Consider the following 15,334-nt stretch of genomic DNA (forward strand, 5'->3'; position numbering starts at 1 on the left):
TTGTACTGGAAGAAAAGTTAATTTCTTTTGATTACTATTATCTCAAGAAGTTAAATATCTTATATCCAATCATATCTTTAATTAGAGAATTATTTTTATGATTTATTTACTTTTATTGAAGTATAGTTGATGTATAATATTATGTTAATTTCTGCTGTACAGCAAAGTGATTCAGTAATACATATATACATTCTCTTTTAATATTCTTTTCCATTATGGTTTATCACAGGATACTGAATATAGTTCCCTCTGCTATACAGTAGGACCTTGTGGTTTATCCATTCTATATACAATAGTTTGCATCTTATGATTTATCTTGTAATCAGTTGCTTCTTTGAAAGGCATCTCCCTGTCTTATCTACTACCTTATCTAACTTCACTCGAATTCATTGATATCTATTGGATATATGGATTCATCCATATCTAATGAGAGAGCAGTTTCTTCAGCAGCCACTGTGTTTTGGTCCCATAGGTTGGCCTGGCAGTAGTGAATGGACAGCTCATGGCTGTAGGAGGTTTTGATGGCACAACGTACTTGAAGACCATTGAAGTTTTTGATCCTGATGCCAATACATGGAGGTAACCTTTAAGCTATGTTGCAAATCACCTCACGGCTGACTTGAAAATCATGGGCTTGAGATAAAACATGACCATCAAAATCAAGATGGTCAGTACATTGAATTACCTCTTGCAGTACTTTGAAAAGGGCTCAAAGTTACCCATATTCGATGGCTTATTTTGACTTCATTGCTCTAAAGTGGCTGACATCTTACAAAATTCCTCTCTTTGGTAACTGTACAGTTTTATAATTAGAGATAGCAAAAACAGAAAAAACAATCTCCCCTCTAGCTCTGTCATGTTCAGCTGAGGAAACTAAAGCACTGAGAAATAAAGAGACCTGCATAAGCAAGTTAGTGACAGAGTTAGAATTAGAACCTAGACCTTTGGCTGTCAATCTGTCATTGCAATTTTTATGCCCAGGAAAAACAAATTGCAGTTACCGTTTTAAAAATAATACTTTATTTCATTTTAAAACTGATTTTTTTCTCTTGAGTTTTAAAAATAATTAAATATGTCATTACTCTATTTTAAAGTCTAGTAAATTGTAACAGTCACTTTTAGCAAGAAGGTTAGGAGAGTTTAAGTTAAGCTGTATTATAGGCTTAATTTTACTTTACTTTTAAATCCTTAATTGTCTAACAAATCCTTCCTAAATACTTAAGTAGTTCTTATAAATTCACATAAATTGGGTGACTCTTGCATTTATTTTAAATATTCAAAAACTTTTACAAATGTAGCAAAATTCTCTTAAACCTTTCAACTTAAAATCCTAAGTCTAAATCTTTGCTCAATCACACATTTTAAACTTGATTCACAAAACTAATCTGAGAGATGCTCTAATATGCCAAAGTCTCTTAAACACTACAAGTTTAAAAGGTAAAATATATAGTTAATTCTCATTTTTAATATAAAATATTAATAGTATGGGTTTGAGGTGCTTTATATCTTTACTAATATCTATTTTAAATACTAGCTTTAAAAAAAAAAAACAGTTTTACCTTCTAAGCAGTTCTTTCTCAGTGAATTGGGCTTATTTGCCTAAACACGTCTGGGTAACCATCTCAGTGGTTGAGGTTGCACATAAACCACAGATATCAGTCTGGATATGATATCTGAGGCAGAAGACATTCTGAAAGATTTTTCTCATGACCATGAAAGATAAGTTGACGTCTTTTATAGTCACTTTTATATTCCAGAAGGGGCGGTCTCGTAGTCCATTCCTGCTGTATTCTGAGTGTACATTTTCTAACTTTGAGCCTGTAACTATCCACCCAGATTTTTTTCATTAGTGTATAAGATTCAACTAATGAATTTACTGGGTTCTTTTTATAGTCTTCATCTCTGGGAAAGCCACAACTTTGACAGATATCTGAATGACATTCTTTGGATTCTGCATCTCTCTCATGCTCTGTATGGCTCAGTGGTCACAATACTAAAGTCAGACTAATAACACTGTAGCACTTTTTGCTTATATATCACATTTTCACAACCTTGTTCATGAAGTAAAGATTTACTGAGTGCTCTAGACCCTGGGGATACAAAAGTGAACACAACAAAATTCCCTGCCCGCCTGGAGCTGACATTACAATGAGGGAGATAGTGCCATACCAGGGGTGGAAGTGCTATGGCAAATAGCAGAGAGGCAGGGAGTCCAGGGAGGATTATCCACTTTAAAAGGTGGCCCAGGGAGGCCCCGCTGAAAAGGTAACATTTCAGCAAAACCTAACAGAGGTTAAGGGAAAGAGAATGGCAGGTTTTCATGAGTAGGAGCCTCTCACTTGTGGTGTATTTTCTTCCATATACAGCTTTCTATTTTTAGTGGGAATCTGGGTAAGCATAATTTGGGAAGACAGCCAAGTTTATTTCTGCCACTTAATGACTATGATCCTATGTAAGGACTTGTTTCTCAGTAACTGTTACTAATATATGTTAGTAATATTTGACCAAGTAATATTCATGAAATTCTTAAGGACCATCTGTTGAGGGATTACTATATAAATTTTTATAGTTACATGTCCCAAATTTAAAGCCAATTTAAAATCAATACTTACAGTTGACAGAGGATCTAATATTCTTTTCCATGGAAATCCTTAATTTTGAAGATGATCTTGTTCACATATCACAAACTAGATGCAGACTTTATTTAATCATATCCAGCTTTGTTCCATAAAGAGTTTGAGAAGACTTCTAAGAGTACATACAAAACAAAAGGATAGAAATAAATAATTGAAGTTTAGGCAAAAGCAAAATGTGGGTGGGAAAATATTATAGCCAGGGTCAAAATTAGACACAAAAATGTAGAATATGTGATTCTGTGTAATTGTTATAAGTCGGTCTAGATGTAGAGTTATAAAGTTACAAGGCAAAATGGATATGGTGCTCTCTTAAAACAGTGTCCTGTAAGTCAGAGAATTTCAGTCAATGTCTGAAGTAATTCTGCTACTTGCCAGTGCTCAATTCCAGCTCCTACTCTTTGGAAGAGATGTATGAAGCTAAAAATATTAGTTGTGATATAAAACAAAGAATTGTGTTTTATTAACATCATCTACGTTATGGAAGAAATAGTGCTTTTTCTATTTAGAAATCTGATTGTGTTTCTTTCTTTGCAGGTTATATGGCGGGATGAATTACCGTCGGCTTGGAGGTGGTGTAGGAGTTATAAAAATGACACATTGTGAATCCCATATATGGTGAACATACAGAAGACAGTCATGCATATGCTCCTCTGTATTGTGGAGAGCTTTGACTTTGGAGCTTTGTACAGCTCTAGAAAACACTAAACAAATTTTATTCTTTGCCGGTGCCTCAACATGTGGAAATACAAATACATTGAAAGTACTTCACCTGCAAGACGCCACCTTTGCACAATAATTTTCAGTTCTGTGCAGAAGAATATTTATTTTTGGTTTTAATTTATCATGGGATTTTTGTTGCTGGGTTTTTGGTTTTTTGTTTTTGTTTTGGGATTTAGCCTTCCTCCCACCAAAAGAGAAGAAAAGGAAAGACAAAAAAAAAAAAGACAAACATTTCAAGCAGTAAAACCTTATTTTTAAGATACTGATTAAGTTTGAAACTACTAATAAGGGAAGAGGTCTATATGGGATCTAGTTGTCAGTTCTAAGCACTCCATCCACAAGACTCCACTACTTACAGGGACTTACTTATCAGTGACACAGATAGGTATGCAAGGTGTATTAGTTAGCCATCATTCTTGCACTAAGCACCAGAAGACTTGAAAATCTAAAAAACAAAACAAAGGAAACATCTCATTTAACTAGAACAATTCAAAAGGAATATTAAATCAATAAGACCAGGACTCAGATGCCAAAGTTTTCATCAGTGGAAGCTCACATCTTGTTTCCTTCCTTATGGTCTTGTTTGCCACTATAAAGTCTTTTTTTTCAAATATTTCCATAGAGTTCCTGCTAGATCTAGAGCTCTGCTCAGTGCCTCTACAAAAACAGTATATGATTCTCATATAATGTCTTGAGAATCCCCCAGTAGAATCACGTGTAACGCTGCAAGTTTTTGCTCAAAAATGTTACTGACTGAAGCAACTTTCCTTCCTATTTCCTATTGCTACTAAGGACCAGCAGGGAGAAATGTCCTCTCCCCAGCAGTGAATACTGTTATGCAATTTACACTTGATGCTCAGGCCTGCTGAAGCTGAGGCTTACCTGTAATCACAGCCTCCAAGGGAATGAATTCTTCAGTTCGTGTAATAGTATGCTAACGAGTATAAAATCAATTGAGGCATTTAATTAATAAAATCTTGGTTCTTTTATAAAAACTATATATCATTATCCTCATTCTATAAAGCCACTATTACCACTACTCTCAAATTGCACTTTCTGGTAAAAAGTTAACATTTTTAAGGAAAAAAAAGAATACAGATTTCAGTGGTTAAAGTGTTTTTGTCATTGTGATCATACACCAATTTTTTTCAATGTATCTTGCAGGAAAAGCTTTGAAAAAGACTTTAACCACAACCATAAGGAATAACCTTCTTCTCCCTCCCCTCACTACAAAAATGTTTGGCAACATTTGTGTTTACATTTAAAGATCATTTGCACCTTTATAAGGAAAAAAAATAAGTATTTGGTAAACAATTGTTTACATGCATCATTTATGCTTTTTTCTAGCATGTATAACTTTTTAAAATAAAGGTAGTACTTACCATAAAAAAATTTTGGTTATTGCTTTTTAATGCTTGTATCTTTGCTACTTAATTTAGATTTTCTGTTTCTATATCAATCATTTACATTTCCTATTATAAAGTTATAAGTACTTACAACCTGAAGGAATAAAGGGATTGCCAGCTAGAATTATGAATTTTTATTATATATTTTATATAATAGTAGTATATTACCTAACCTCTAAACTTATTTTCTGGTGTGGGACTTGGAATCAAACGATTTTGAGCTAGAAGAGCTTTTAGCAATCATCTGGTCCAGGGACTTCCCTGGTGGCACAGTGGTTAAGAATCCGCCTGCCAACACTGGGGACACGGGTTCGAGCCCTGGTCTCGGAAGATCCTGCATGCCATGGAGCAACTAAGCCCGTGTGCCACAACTATTGAGCCTGCACTCCAGAGCCTGTGAGCCACAACTACTGAGCCCATGTGCCTCAACTACTGAAGCCTGCATGCCTAGAGCCCGTGCTCCACAACAAGAGAAGCCACTGCAATGAGAAGCCTGCACGCCGCAACTAGAGAAAGCCCACGTGCAGCAATGAAGACCCAACGCAGACAAAAATAAATTAATTAAAAAATCATCGTCATCATCATCAGGCTTCCCTGGTGGCGCAGTGGTTAAGAATCCTCCTGCCAATGCAGGGCACATGGGTTCAAGCCCTGGTCTGAGAAGATCCCACATGCCACGGAGCAATTAAGTCCACGTGCCACAACTACTGAGCCTGTGCTCTAGAGCCCTCGAGCCACAACTACTGAGTCCACGTGCCACAACTACTGAAGCCCACATGCCTAGAGCCTGTGCTCCACAACAAGAGAAGCCAATGCAATGAGAAGCCCATGCACTACAATGAAGAGTAACCCCCCACTCGCCACAACTAGAGAAAGCCCACGCACAGCAACAAAGACCCAACGCAGCGAAAAATAAATAAATAAATATATATATTTTTTAATGGCTAAATAAAATCATCATCATCATCTGGTCTAAACCCATTTATTGCTCTGCTTTAAGACTGAAAACCAAGGAAGTCCTGCCTAAGCGTAAATAGTCAATGATAGAACCAACATTTGAAATCAGTTACCCAAACTCCTACTTCATTTCTCTTTCTATGCCACACAGCCACTGCAGACCTACCTGAAACATGGCCTGGAACTAAATATACTAACAGACCTTAATTTTAAGGTCTGGTATGCAACATTGAAAAAGTATAAAAATTTTTATGAGATCGTTATGGTACTGCATCACTAACAGTCAGTCTTCAAGACAAAATCACATATTTCCAAAGACTCTACTATTTCATACATTTGAAGAAAAGGAGGGGAATAGTAACAGGAACAAAATTCTAGGGATTAGACTTTCCATAAGCAGGGAAGTCCCCAGTGAGAGTAAGTCACATGGCAGTGATTCAAGAGTAGAGACCCAGGAACTATAGCACTGGCCAAAGTGACCGTCGGAGTGTAAAGGGTCTTTTTTTTCCTTACACTGAAGGTGCTCCAGTTTTATTGAGTGAAGTGTACTTATTCTATAAAAGACATTGGTGTAAAATAGAATATTTATTAACTTATTTGCATAGTGATTTCCACAACACTATGAAGTAAACTTGGGTTGGGTTGGTGGTTATCTTCATTTTATAAATAAGTAAATTGAAGCTTAGAAAAGTTAAAATGACATGGTAGACGCTGAACCTCAAATGCACATCCCCTGATTCCAAACCCATTCTTCTCTATAGTACTCTCCACATTCCCATTTCTAATGTCACTGTTCCCCAGTTTTATTCTCCAATATTTTACCTGCAAATATCTACACTGCAGAGACTAGTTCTTGACAACTGTGAAGTAGAAAAGGTCCCTCCTGAACAATATTTGAGTGAAAGTAGGGAAAAAGCATTTCAAACTTTATATTAACTTAGGAAACAGATGGGAAAAGAAAAAAAAATGGGATAAGGAAAGAAATAGAGGAGAGAAGAAGGAAGAGGCAAAAACAGACCAGTAAACCCAAATATCACTGGCTGGTTGTCTAAGTAGTTTGTGACACTGGCTCTGTAAATTGCTTTGAGGTCTCTGTACTGGAAGTGACTGATAAGAATAGTTTCTAGAAATGACAAAACTCTTCAACTAGAGTTGTCCTAAGGGTCCTTAACAATAGTAACCTTTAAGTTATTTAGTCATGGTTAGGAACTTTTAAATGTAGAAGATGGATGGTATTATACTAACATTAAATATTCAGTGTGTTCCAATAACTGTCAGTAACCTATTAATATCCCTATCCTAGAAAGTTAGAATATTTACTAAAGGGATTCTGAATTCCTAGGAAAAGAGGACATGTATCTTCAGTGTGAATTTAGATCAATATACATTTGGACTCCTACTAAACAGAAACAGTCCCTGCCTTCAAAAAGCTTACAGTTTCGAGTAGACCTTCAAGATGGCGGAGGAGTAAGACGTGGAGATCACCTTCCTCCCCACAAATGCATCAGAAATATATCTACATGTGGAACAACTCCTACAGAACACCTACTGAATGCTGGCAGAAGACATCAGACTTCCCAAAAGGCAAGAAACTCCCCACGTACCTGGGTAGGACAAAAGAAAGAAGGAAAAACAGACAAAAGAATAGGGACGGGACCTGCACATCTGGGAGGGAGCTGTGAAGGAGGAAAAGTTTCACACACTAGGAAGGCCCTTCACTGGTGGAGACGGGGGGGCGGGGGGGGTGGGGGAAGCTTCAGAGCCACAGAGGAGAGCACAGCAACAGGGGTGCAGAGGGCAAAGCGGAGAGATTCCCGCACAGAGGATCGGTGCCGACCAGCACTCACCAGCCCAAGAGGCTTGTCTGCTTAACCGCCGGGGCAGGGCAGGGCTGGGAGCTGAGGCTCGGGCTTCGGAGGTCAGATCCCAGGGAGAGGACTAGGGTTGGCTGCGTGAACACAGCCTGAAGGGGGCTAGTGCGCCACAGCTAGCCGGGAGGGAGTGTGGGAAAAAGTCTGCACCTGCCTAAGAGGCAACAGACCATTGTTTCGGGGTGCGCAAGGAGAGGGGATTCAGAGCACCGCCTAAACGAGCTCCAGAGATGGGCGCGAGCCGCGGCTACCAGCGCAGACACCAGAGATGGGCATGAAACACTAAGGCTGCTGCTGCAGCCACCAAGAAGCCTGTGTGCAAGCACAGGTCACTATCCACACCTCCCCTCCCAGGAGCCTGTGCAGCCCGCCATGGCCAAGGTCCTGTGATCCAGGGACAACTTCCCCAGGAGAACACAAAGCACACCTCAGGCTGTTGCAACGTCACACCAGCCTCTGCCACTGCAGGCTCGCCCCGCATTCCGTACCCCTCCCTCCCCCTGGCCTGAGTGAGCCAGAGCCCCCGAATCAGCTGCTACTTTAAGCCTGTCCTGTCTGAGCGAAGAACAGACGCCCTCAGGCGACATACATGCAGAGGCGGGGCCAAATCCAAAGCTAAATCCCAGGAGCTGTGCAAACAAAGAAGAGAAAGGGAAATTCCTCCCAGCAGCCTCAGGAGCAGCGGATTAAATCTCCACAATCTACTTGATGTACCCTGCATCTCTGGAATACCTGAATAGACAACGAATCATCCCAAAATTGAGGCAGTGGACCTTGGAAGCAACTGTAGACTTGGGGTTTGCTTTCTGCTTCTAATTTGTGTCTGGTTTTATGTTTACCTTAGTTTAGTATTTAGAGTTTATTATCACTGGTAGATTTGTTTATTGATTTGGTTGCTCTCTTCCTTTTTTTTTTTTTTTTTATATATAGATATATATTTTTTTCCTCCTTCTCTTTTTGTGAGTGTATATGTGTATGCTTCTTTGTGTGATTCTGTCTGTATAGCTTTGCTTTTACAATTTGTCCTGGGGTTCTGTCTCTGTTTTTTTTGTTTGTTTGTTTCTTTTTTAATACAGGTTTTAGCGCTTGTTATCATGGTGGATTTGTTTTTTGGTTAGGCTGCTCTCTTCTTTCCTACTTTCTTTTTTATTACTTTTTAATTATTTTTATTCTTAATAATTTTTTTTTACTTTTTATTTTAACAACTATATTTTATTTTATTTTATTTTGTTCTTTCTTTCTTTTTTTCTCCCTTTTCTTCTGAGCCGTGTGACAGACAGGGTCTTCATGCTCTGGCTGGGTGTCAGGCCTAATCCTCTGAGGGGGGGAGCCCAATTCAGGACATTGGTCTACCAGAGTCCACGCGGCTCCATGTAATATCAAACAGCAAAAGCTCTCCCAGAGATCTCCATCTCAACGCTAAGACCCAGCTCCACTCAATGACCAGGAAGCTACAGTGCTGGACACCCAATGCCAAACAACTAGCAAGACAGGAACACAACCCCAGCCATTAGCAGAGAGGCTGCTTAAAATCATAATAAGGTCACAGACACCCCAAAACACACCACCAGACGTGGTCCTGCCCACCAGAAAGACAAGATCCAGCCTCATCCACAAGAACACAGGCAGCAGTCCCCTCCACCTGGAAGCTTACACAACCCACTGAACCAACCTTAGCCACTGGGGGCAGACACCAAAAACAACAGGAACTACGAACCTGCAGCCTGTGAAAAGGAGACCCCAAACACAGTAAGTTAAGCAAAATGAGAAGACAGAGAAACACATGACAGAAGAAGGAGCAAGGTAAAAACCCACCCAACCAAACAAATGAAGAGGAAATAGGCAGTCTACCTGAAAAAGAATTCAGAGTAATGATAGTAAAGATGATCCAAAATCTTGGAAATAGAATGGAGAAAATACAAGAAACGTTTAACAAGGACCTAGAAGAACTAAACAGCAAACAAACAATGACGAACAACACAATAAATGAAATTTAAAATTCTCTAGAAGGAATCAATAGCAGAATAACTGAGGCAGAAGAACAGATGAGTGACCTGGAAGATAAAATAGTGAAAATAACTACCGCAGAGCAGAATAAAGAAAAAAGAATGACAGACACCTCTGGGACAACATTAAATGCACCAACATTCGAATTATAGGTGTCCCAGAAAAAGAAGGCAAAAAGAAAGGGACTGAGAAAATATTTGAAGAGATTATAGTTGAAAACTTCCCTAATATGGGAAAGGAAATAGTCAATCAAGTCCAGGAAACGCAGAGAGTCCCATACAGGATAAATCCAAGGAGAAACATGCCAAAACACATATTAATCAAACTATCAAAAATTAAATACAAAGAAAAAATATTAAAAGCAGCAAAGGAAAAACAACAAATAACATACAAGGGAATCCCCATAAGGTTAACAGCTGATCATTCAGCAGAAACTCTGCAAGGCAGAAGGGAGTGGCAGGACATATTTAAAGTGATGAAAGGGAAAAACCTACAACCAAGATACTCTATCCAGGAAGGATCTCATTCAGATTAGATGGAGAAATTAAAACCTTTACAGACAAGCAAAAGCTAAGAGAATTCAGAACCACCAAACCAGCTTTACCACAAATGCTAAAGGAACTTCTCTAGGCAGGAAACACAAGAGAAGGAAAAGACCTACAATAACAAACCCAAAACAATTGATAAAATGTTAAGAGGAACATACATATCGATAACTACCTTAAATATAGATGGATTAAATGCTCCAACCAAAAGACACAGACTGGCTGAATGGATAAAAAAACAAGACCCATACATATGCTGTCTACAAGAGACCCACTTCAGACCTAGGGACACATACAGACTGAAAGTGAGGGGATGGAAAAAGATATTCCATGCAAATGGAAATCAAAAGAAAGCTGGAGTAGAAATTCTCATATCAGATAAAATAGACTTTAAAATAAAGATTATTACAAGAGACAAAGAAGGACACTACATAATGATCAAGGATCAGTCCAGGAAGAAGATATAACAATTGTAAATCTTTATGCACCCAACACAGGAGCACCTCAATACATAAGGCAAATGCTAACAGCCATAAAAGGGGAAATCGATGGTAACACAATCATAGTAGGGGACTTTAACACCCCACGTTCACCAATGGACAGATCATCCAAAATGAAAATAAATAAGGAAACACAAGCTTTAAATGAGACATTAAAAAAGATGGACTTAATTGACATTTATAGGACATTCCATCCAAAAACAACAGAATACACTTTCTTCTCAAGTGCTCATGGAACATTCTCCAGGATAGATCATATCTTGGGTCACAAATCAAGCCTTGGAATATTTAGGAAAATTGAAATCATATCAAGTATCTTTTCCAACAACGCTATGAGACTAGATATCAATTACAGGAAAAGTCTGTAAAAAATACAAATACATGGAGGCTAAAGAATACACTACTAAATAACCAAGAGGTCACTGAAGAAATCAAAGAGGAAATCAAAAAATACCTAGAAAGAAATGACAATGAAAACACGACAACCCGAAACCTATAGGATGCAGCAAAAGCAGTTCTAAGAGGGAAGTTGGGCCACGATAGTGAGAGGCCCGCACATCGCGATGAAGAGTGGCCCCCGCTTGCTGCAACTAGAGAAAGCTCTCGCACAGAAATGAAGACCCAACACAGCCAAAAATAAAAAATAATAAATAAATAATAAATAAATTTTTTTTAAAAAGAGGGAAGTTGGGCTTCCCTGGTGGCGCAGTGGTTGAGAATCTGCCTGCCAATGCAGGACACACGGGTTCGAGCCCTGGTCTGGGAAGATCCCACATGCCGCGGAGCAACTAGGCCCGTGAGCCACAATTACTGAGCCTGCATGTCTGGAGCATGTGCTCTGCAACAAGAGAGGCCGCGACAGTGAGAGGCCCGCGCACCGCGATGAAGAGTGGCCCCCGCTTGCCGCAACTAGAGAAAGCCCTCGCACAGAAACGAAGACCCAACACAGCCAAAAATAAATAAATAAATAAAGTAAACAATGCGTTTTAAAAAAAAAAAAAAAAAGAGGGAAGTTGATAGCAATACAACCCTACCTCAGGAAACAACAAACATCTCAAATAAACAACCTAAACTTACACCTAAAGCAATTAGAGAAAGAAGAAGAAAAAAACCCGAATTTAGCAGAAAGAAAGAAATCATAAAGATGAGATCAGAAATAAATGAAAAAGAAATGAAGAAAACAATAGCAAAGATCAATAAAACTAAAAGCTGGTTCTTTGAGAAGATAAAGAAAATTGATAAACCATTAGCCAGACTCATCAAGAAAAAAAGGGAGAAGACTCAAATCAATAGAATTAGAAATGAAAAAGAAGGGCTTCCCTGGTGGCACAGTGGTTAAGAATCCACCTGCCAATGCAGGGGACACGGGTTCGAGCACCGGTCTGGGAAGATCCCGCATGCTGCAGAGCAACTAAGCCCGTGTGCCACAACTACTGAGCCTGCTCTCTAGAGTCCACGAGCCACAACTACTGAGCCTATGTGCCACAACTACTGAAGCCTGTGCGCCTAGAGCCCGTGCTCTGCAACAAGAGAAGCCACCGCAATGAGAAACCCACGCAACACAACAAAGAGTAGCCCCCACTCTCCGCAACTAGAGAAAAACCCATGCCCAGCAACAAAGACCCAACGCAGCCAAAAAATTAAATAAAATTAAAATTAAAAAAAAAATAGGGGAGGGGAGGAACATTAATTCATTCATGTGTTTAGGGAAAGGGGCTAAAAATGTTAAAAAAAAAATAAGAAAGAAATGAAAAAGGAGAAGTAACTAACACTGCAGAAATACAAAAGATAATAAGAGATTACTACAAGCAACTATATTGCAATACAATGCACAACCTGGAAGAAATGGACAAATTCTTAGAAAAGCACAACCTTCCAAGACTGAACCAGGAAGAAATAGAAAATATAAACAAACCAATCACAAGCACTGAAATTGAAACTGTGATTAAAAATCTTCCAACAAACAAAAGCCCAGGACCAGATGGCTTCACAGGTGAATTCTACCAAACATTTAGAGACGAGCTAACACCTAACCTCCTCAAACTTCCAAAATATAGCAGAGGGAGGAACACTCCCCAACTCATTCTACAAGGCCACCATCACCCTGATACCAAAACTAGACAAAGATGTTACAAAGAAAGAAAACTACAGGCCAATATCACTGATGAACATAGATGCAAAAATGCTCAGCAAAATACTAGCAAACAGAATCCAACAGCACATTAAAAGGATCATACACCATGATCAAGTGGGGTTTATCCCAGGAATGCAAGGATTCTTCAATATACACAAATCAATCAATGTGATAAAACATATTAACAAATTGAAGGAGAAAAACCATGATTATCTCAACAGATGCAGAGAAAGCTTTCGACAAAATTCAACACCCATTTATGATAAAAGCCCTGCAGAAAGTAGGCATAGAGGGAACTTTCCTCAACATAATAAAGGCCATATATGACAAACCCACAGCCAACATCATTCTCAGTGGTGAAAAACTGAAACCATTTCCACTAAGATCAGGAACAAGACAAGGTTGTCCACACTCACCACTATTATTCAACATAGTTTTGGAAGTTTTAGCCACAGCAATCAGAGAACAAAAAGAAATAAAAGGAAGCCAAATTGGGAAAGAAGAAGTAAAGCTGTCACTATTTGCAGATGACATGATACTATACGTAGAGAATCCTAAAGATGCTACTAGAAAACTACTAGAGCTAATCAATGAATTTGGTAAAGTAGCAGGATACAAAATTAATGCACAGAAATCTCTTCCATTCCTATACACTAATGATGAAAAATCTGAAAGAGAAATTAAAGAAACACTCCCATTTATCATTGCAACAAAAAGAATAAAATACCAAGGAATATAGGGGCAAGACAGGAATAAAGATGCAGACCTACTAGAGGATGAACTTGAGGATATGGGGAGGGGGAAGGGTAAGCTGGGACAAAGTGAGAGAGTGGCATGGACATATATACACTACCAAACGTAAAATAGATAGCTAGTGGGAAGCAGCCACATAGCACAGGGAGATCAGCTCAGTGCTCTGTGATCACCTAGAGGGATGGGATAGGGAGGGTGGGAGGGATGGAGATGCAAAAGGGAAGAGATATGGGGACATATGTATATGTATAACTGATTCACTTTGTTATAAAGCAGAAACTGACACACCATTGTAATGCAATTACACTCTAATAAAGATGTTAAAAAAAAATACCAAGGAATAAACCTACCTAAGGAGACAAAAGACTTATATGCAGAAAACTATAAGACACTGATGAAAGAAATTAAAGATGACACAAACAGATGGAGAGATATACCATGTTCTTGGATGGGAAGAATCAACATTGTGAAAATGACTATACTACCCAAAGCAATCTACATATTCAGTGCAATACCTATCAAACTACCAATGGCATTTTTCACAGAACTAGAACAAAAAATTTCACAATTTGTAAGGAAACACAAAAGATATGAGTAGCCTACGCAATCTTGAGACAGAAAAACGGAGCTGGAGGAATCAGGCTTCTGGACTTCAGACTATACTACAAAGTTACAGTAATCAAGATAGTATGGTAGTAGCACAAAAATAGAAATATAGATCAATGGAACAGGATAGAAAGTCCAGAAATAAACCCACTCACATATGGTCACCTTGTTTTTGATAAAGGAGTCAAGAATATACAATGGAGAAAAGACAGCCTCTTCAATAAGTGGTGCTGGGAAAACTGGACAGCTACATGTCAAAAAATGAAATTAGACCACTCCCTTACACCATACACGAAAATAAACTCAAAATGGATTAAAGACCTAAATGTAAGGCCAGACACTATCAAACTCTTAGAGGAAAACATAGGCAGAACACTCTATGACATAAATCACAGCAAGATCCTTTTTGACCCATCTCCTAGAGAAAGGGAAATAAAAACAAAAATAAACAAATGGGACCTAATGAAACTTAAAAGCTTTTGCACAGCAAAGGAAACCATAAGACAAAAAGGCAACCCTCAGAATGGGAAAAAATATTTGCAAATGAAGCAACTGACAAAGGATTAATCTCCAAAATTTACAAGCAGCTCTTGCAGCTGAATATCAAAAAAACAAACAACCCAATCCAAAAATGGGCAGAAGACCTAAATAGACATTTCTCCAAAGAAGATATACAGATTGCCAACAAACACATGAAAGGATGCTCAACATCACAAATCATTAGAGAAATGCAAATCAAAACTACAATGAGGTATCACCTCACACCGGTCAGAATGGCCATCATCAAAAAATCTAGAAACAATAAATGCTGGAGAGGGTGTGGAGAAAAGGGAACCCTCTTGCACTGTTAGTGGGAATGTAAATTGATACAGTCACTATGGAGAACAGTATGGAGGTTCCTTAAAAAACTAAAAATAGAACTACCATATGACCCAGCAATCCCACTACTGGGCATATACCCTGAGAAAACCATAATTCAAAAAGAGTCATGTACCACAATGTTCATTGCAGCTCTATTTACAATAGCCAGGACATGGAAGCAACCTAAGTGTCCATCATCGGACGAATGGATAAAGAAGATGTGGCACATATATACAATGGAATATTACTCAGCCATAAAAAGAAATGAAATTGAGTTATTTGTAGTGAGGTGGATGGACCTAGAGACTGTCATACAGAGTAAAGTCAGAAAGAGAAAA

The 15,334-nt window shown here is 38.5% G+C and overlaps 1 protein-coding gene across 3 annotated transcripts in view; it reads left to right on the forward strand.

Moving 5' to 3' along the window:
- KLHL20 (kelch like family member 20) overlaps nucleotides 1–4,698 on the forward strand; it is an 87,701-nt gene extending 83,003 nt beyond the window's left edge. For all 3 annotated transcript variants that reach the window (XM_059936544.1, XM_059936554.1, XM_059936564.1), the window contains 2 exons: nucleotides 473–579; nucleotides 3,171–4,698. In XM_059936544.1, the coding sequence (XP_059792527.1) occupies nucleotides 473–579; nucleotides 3,171–3,255 (192 nt within the window). In that variant the 3' untranslated portion in view covers nucleotides 3,256–4,698. The remainder of the gene's footprint in view (nucleotides 1–472; nucleotides 580–3,170) is intronic.
- Nucleotides 4,699–15,334: the final 10,636 nt, after the last annotated feature.

This window comes from Balaenoptera ricei, chromosome 1 (assembly GCF_028023285.1).
Source record: "Balaenoptera ricei isolate mBalRic1 chromosome 1, mBalRic1.hap2, whole genome shotgun sequence".
NCBI classification, from domain to species: Eukaryota; Metazoa; Chordata; class Mammalia; order Artiodactyla; family Balaenopteridae; genus Balaenoptera; species Balaenoptera ricei.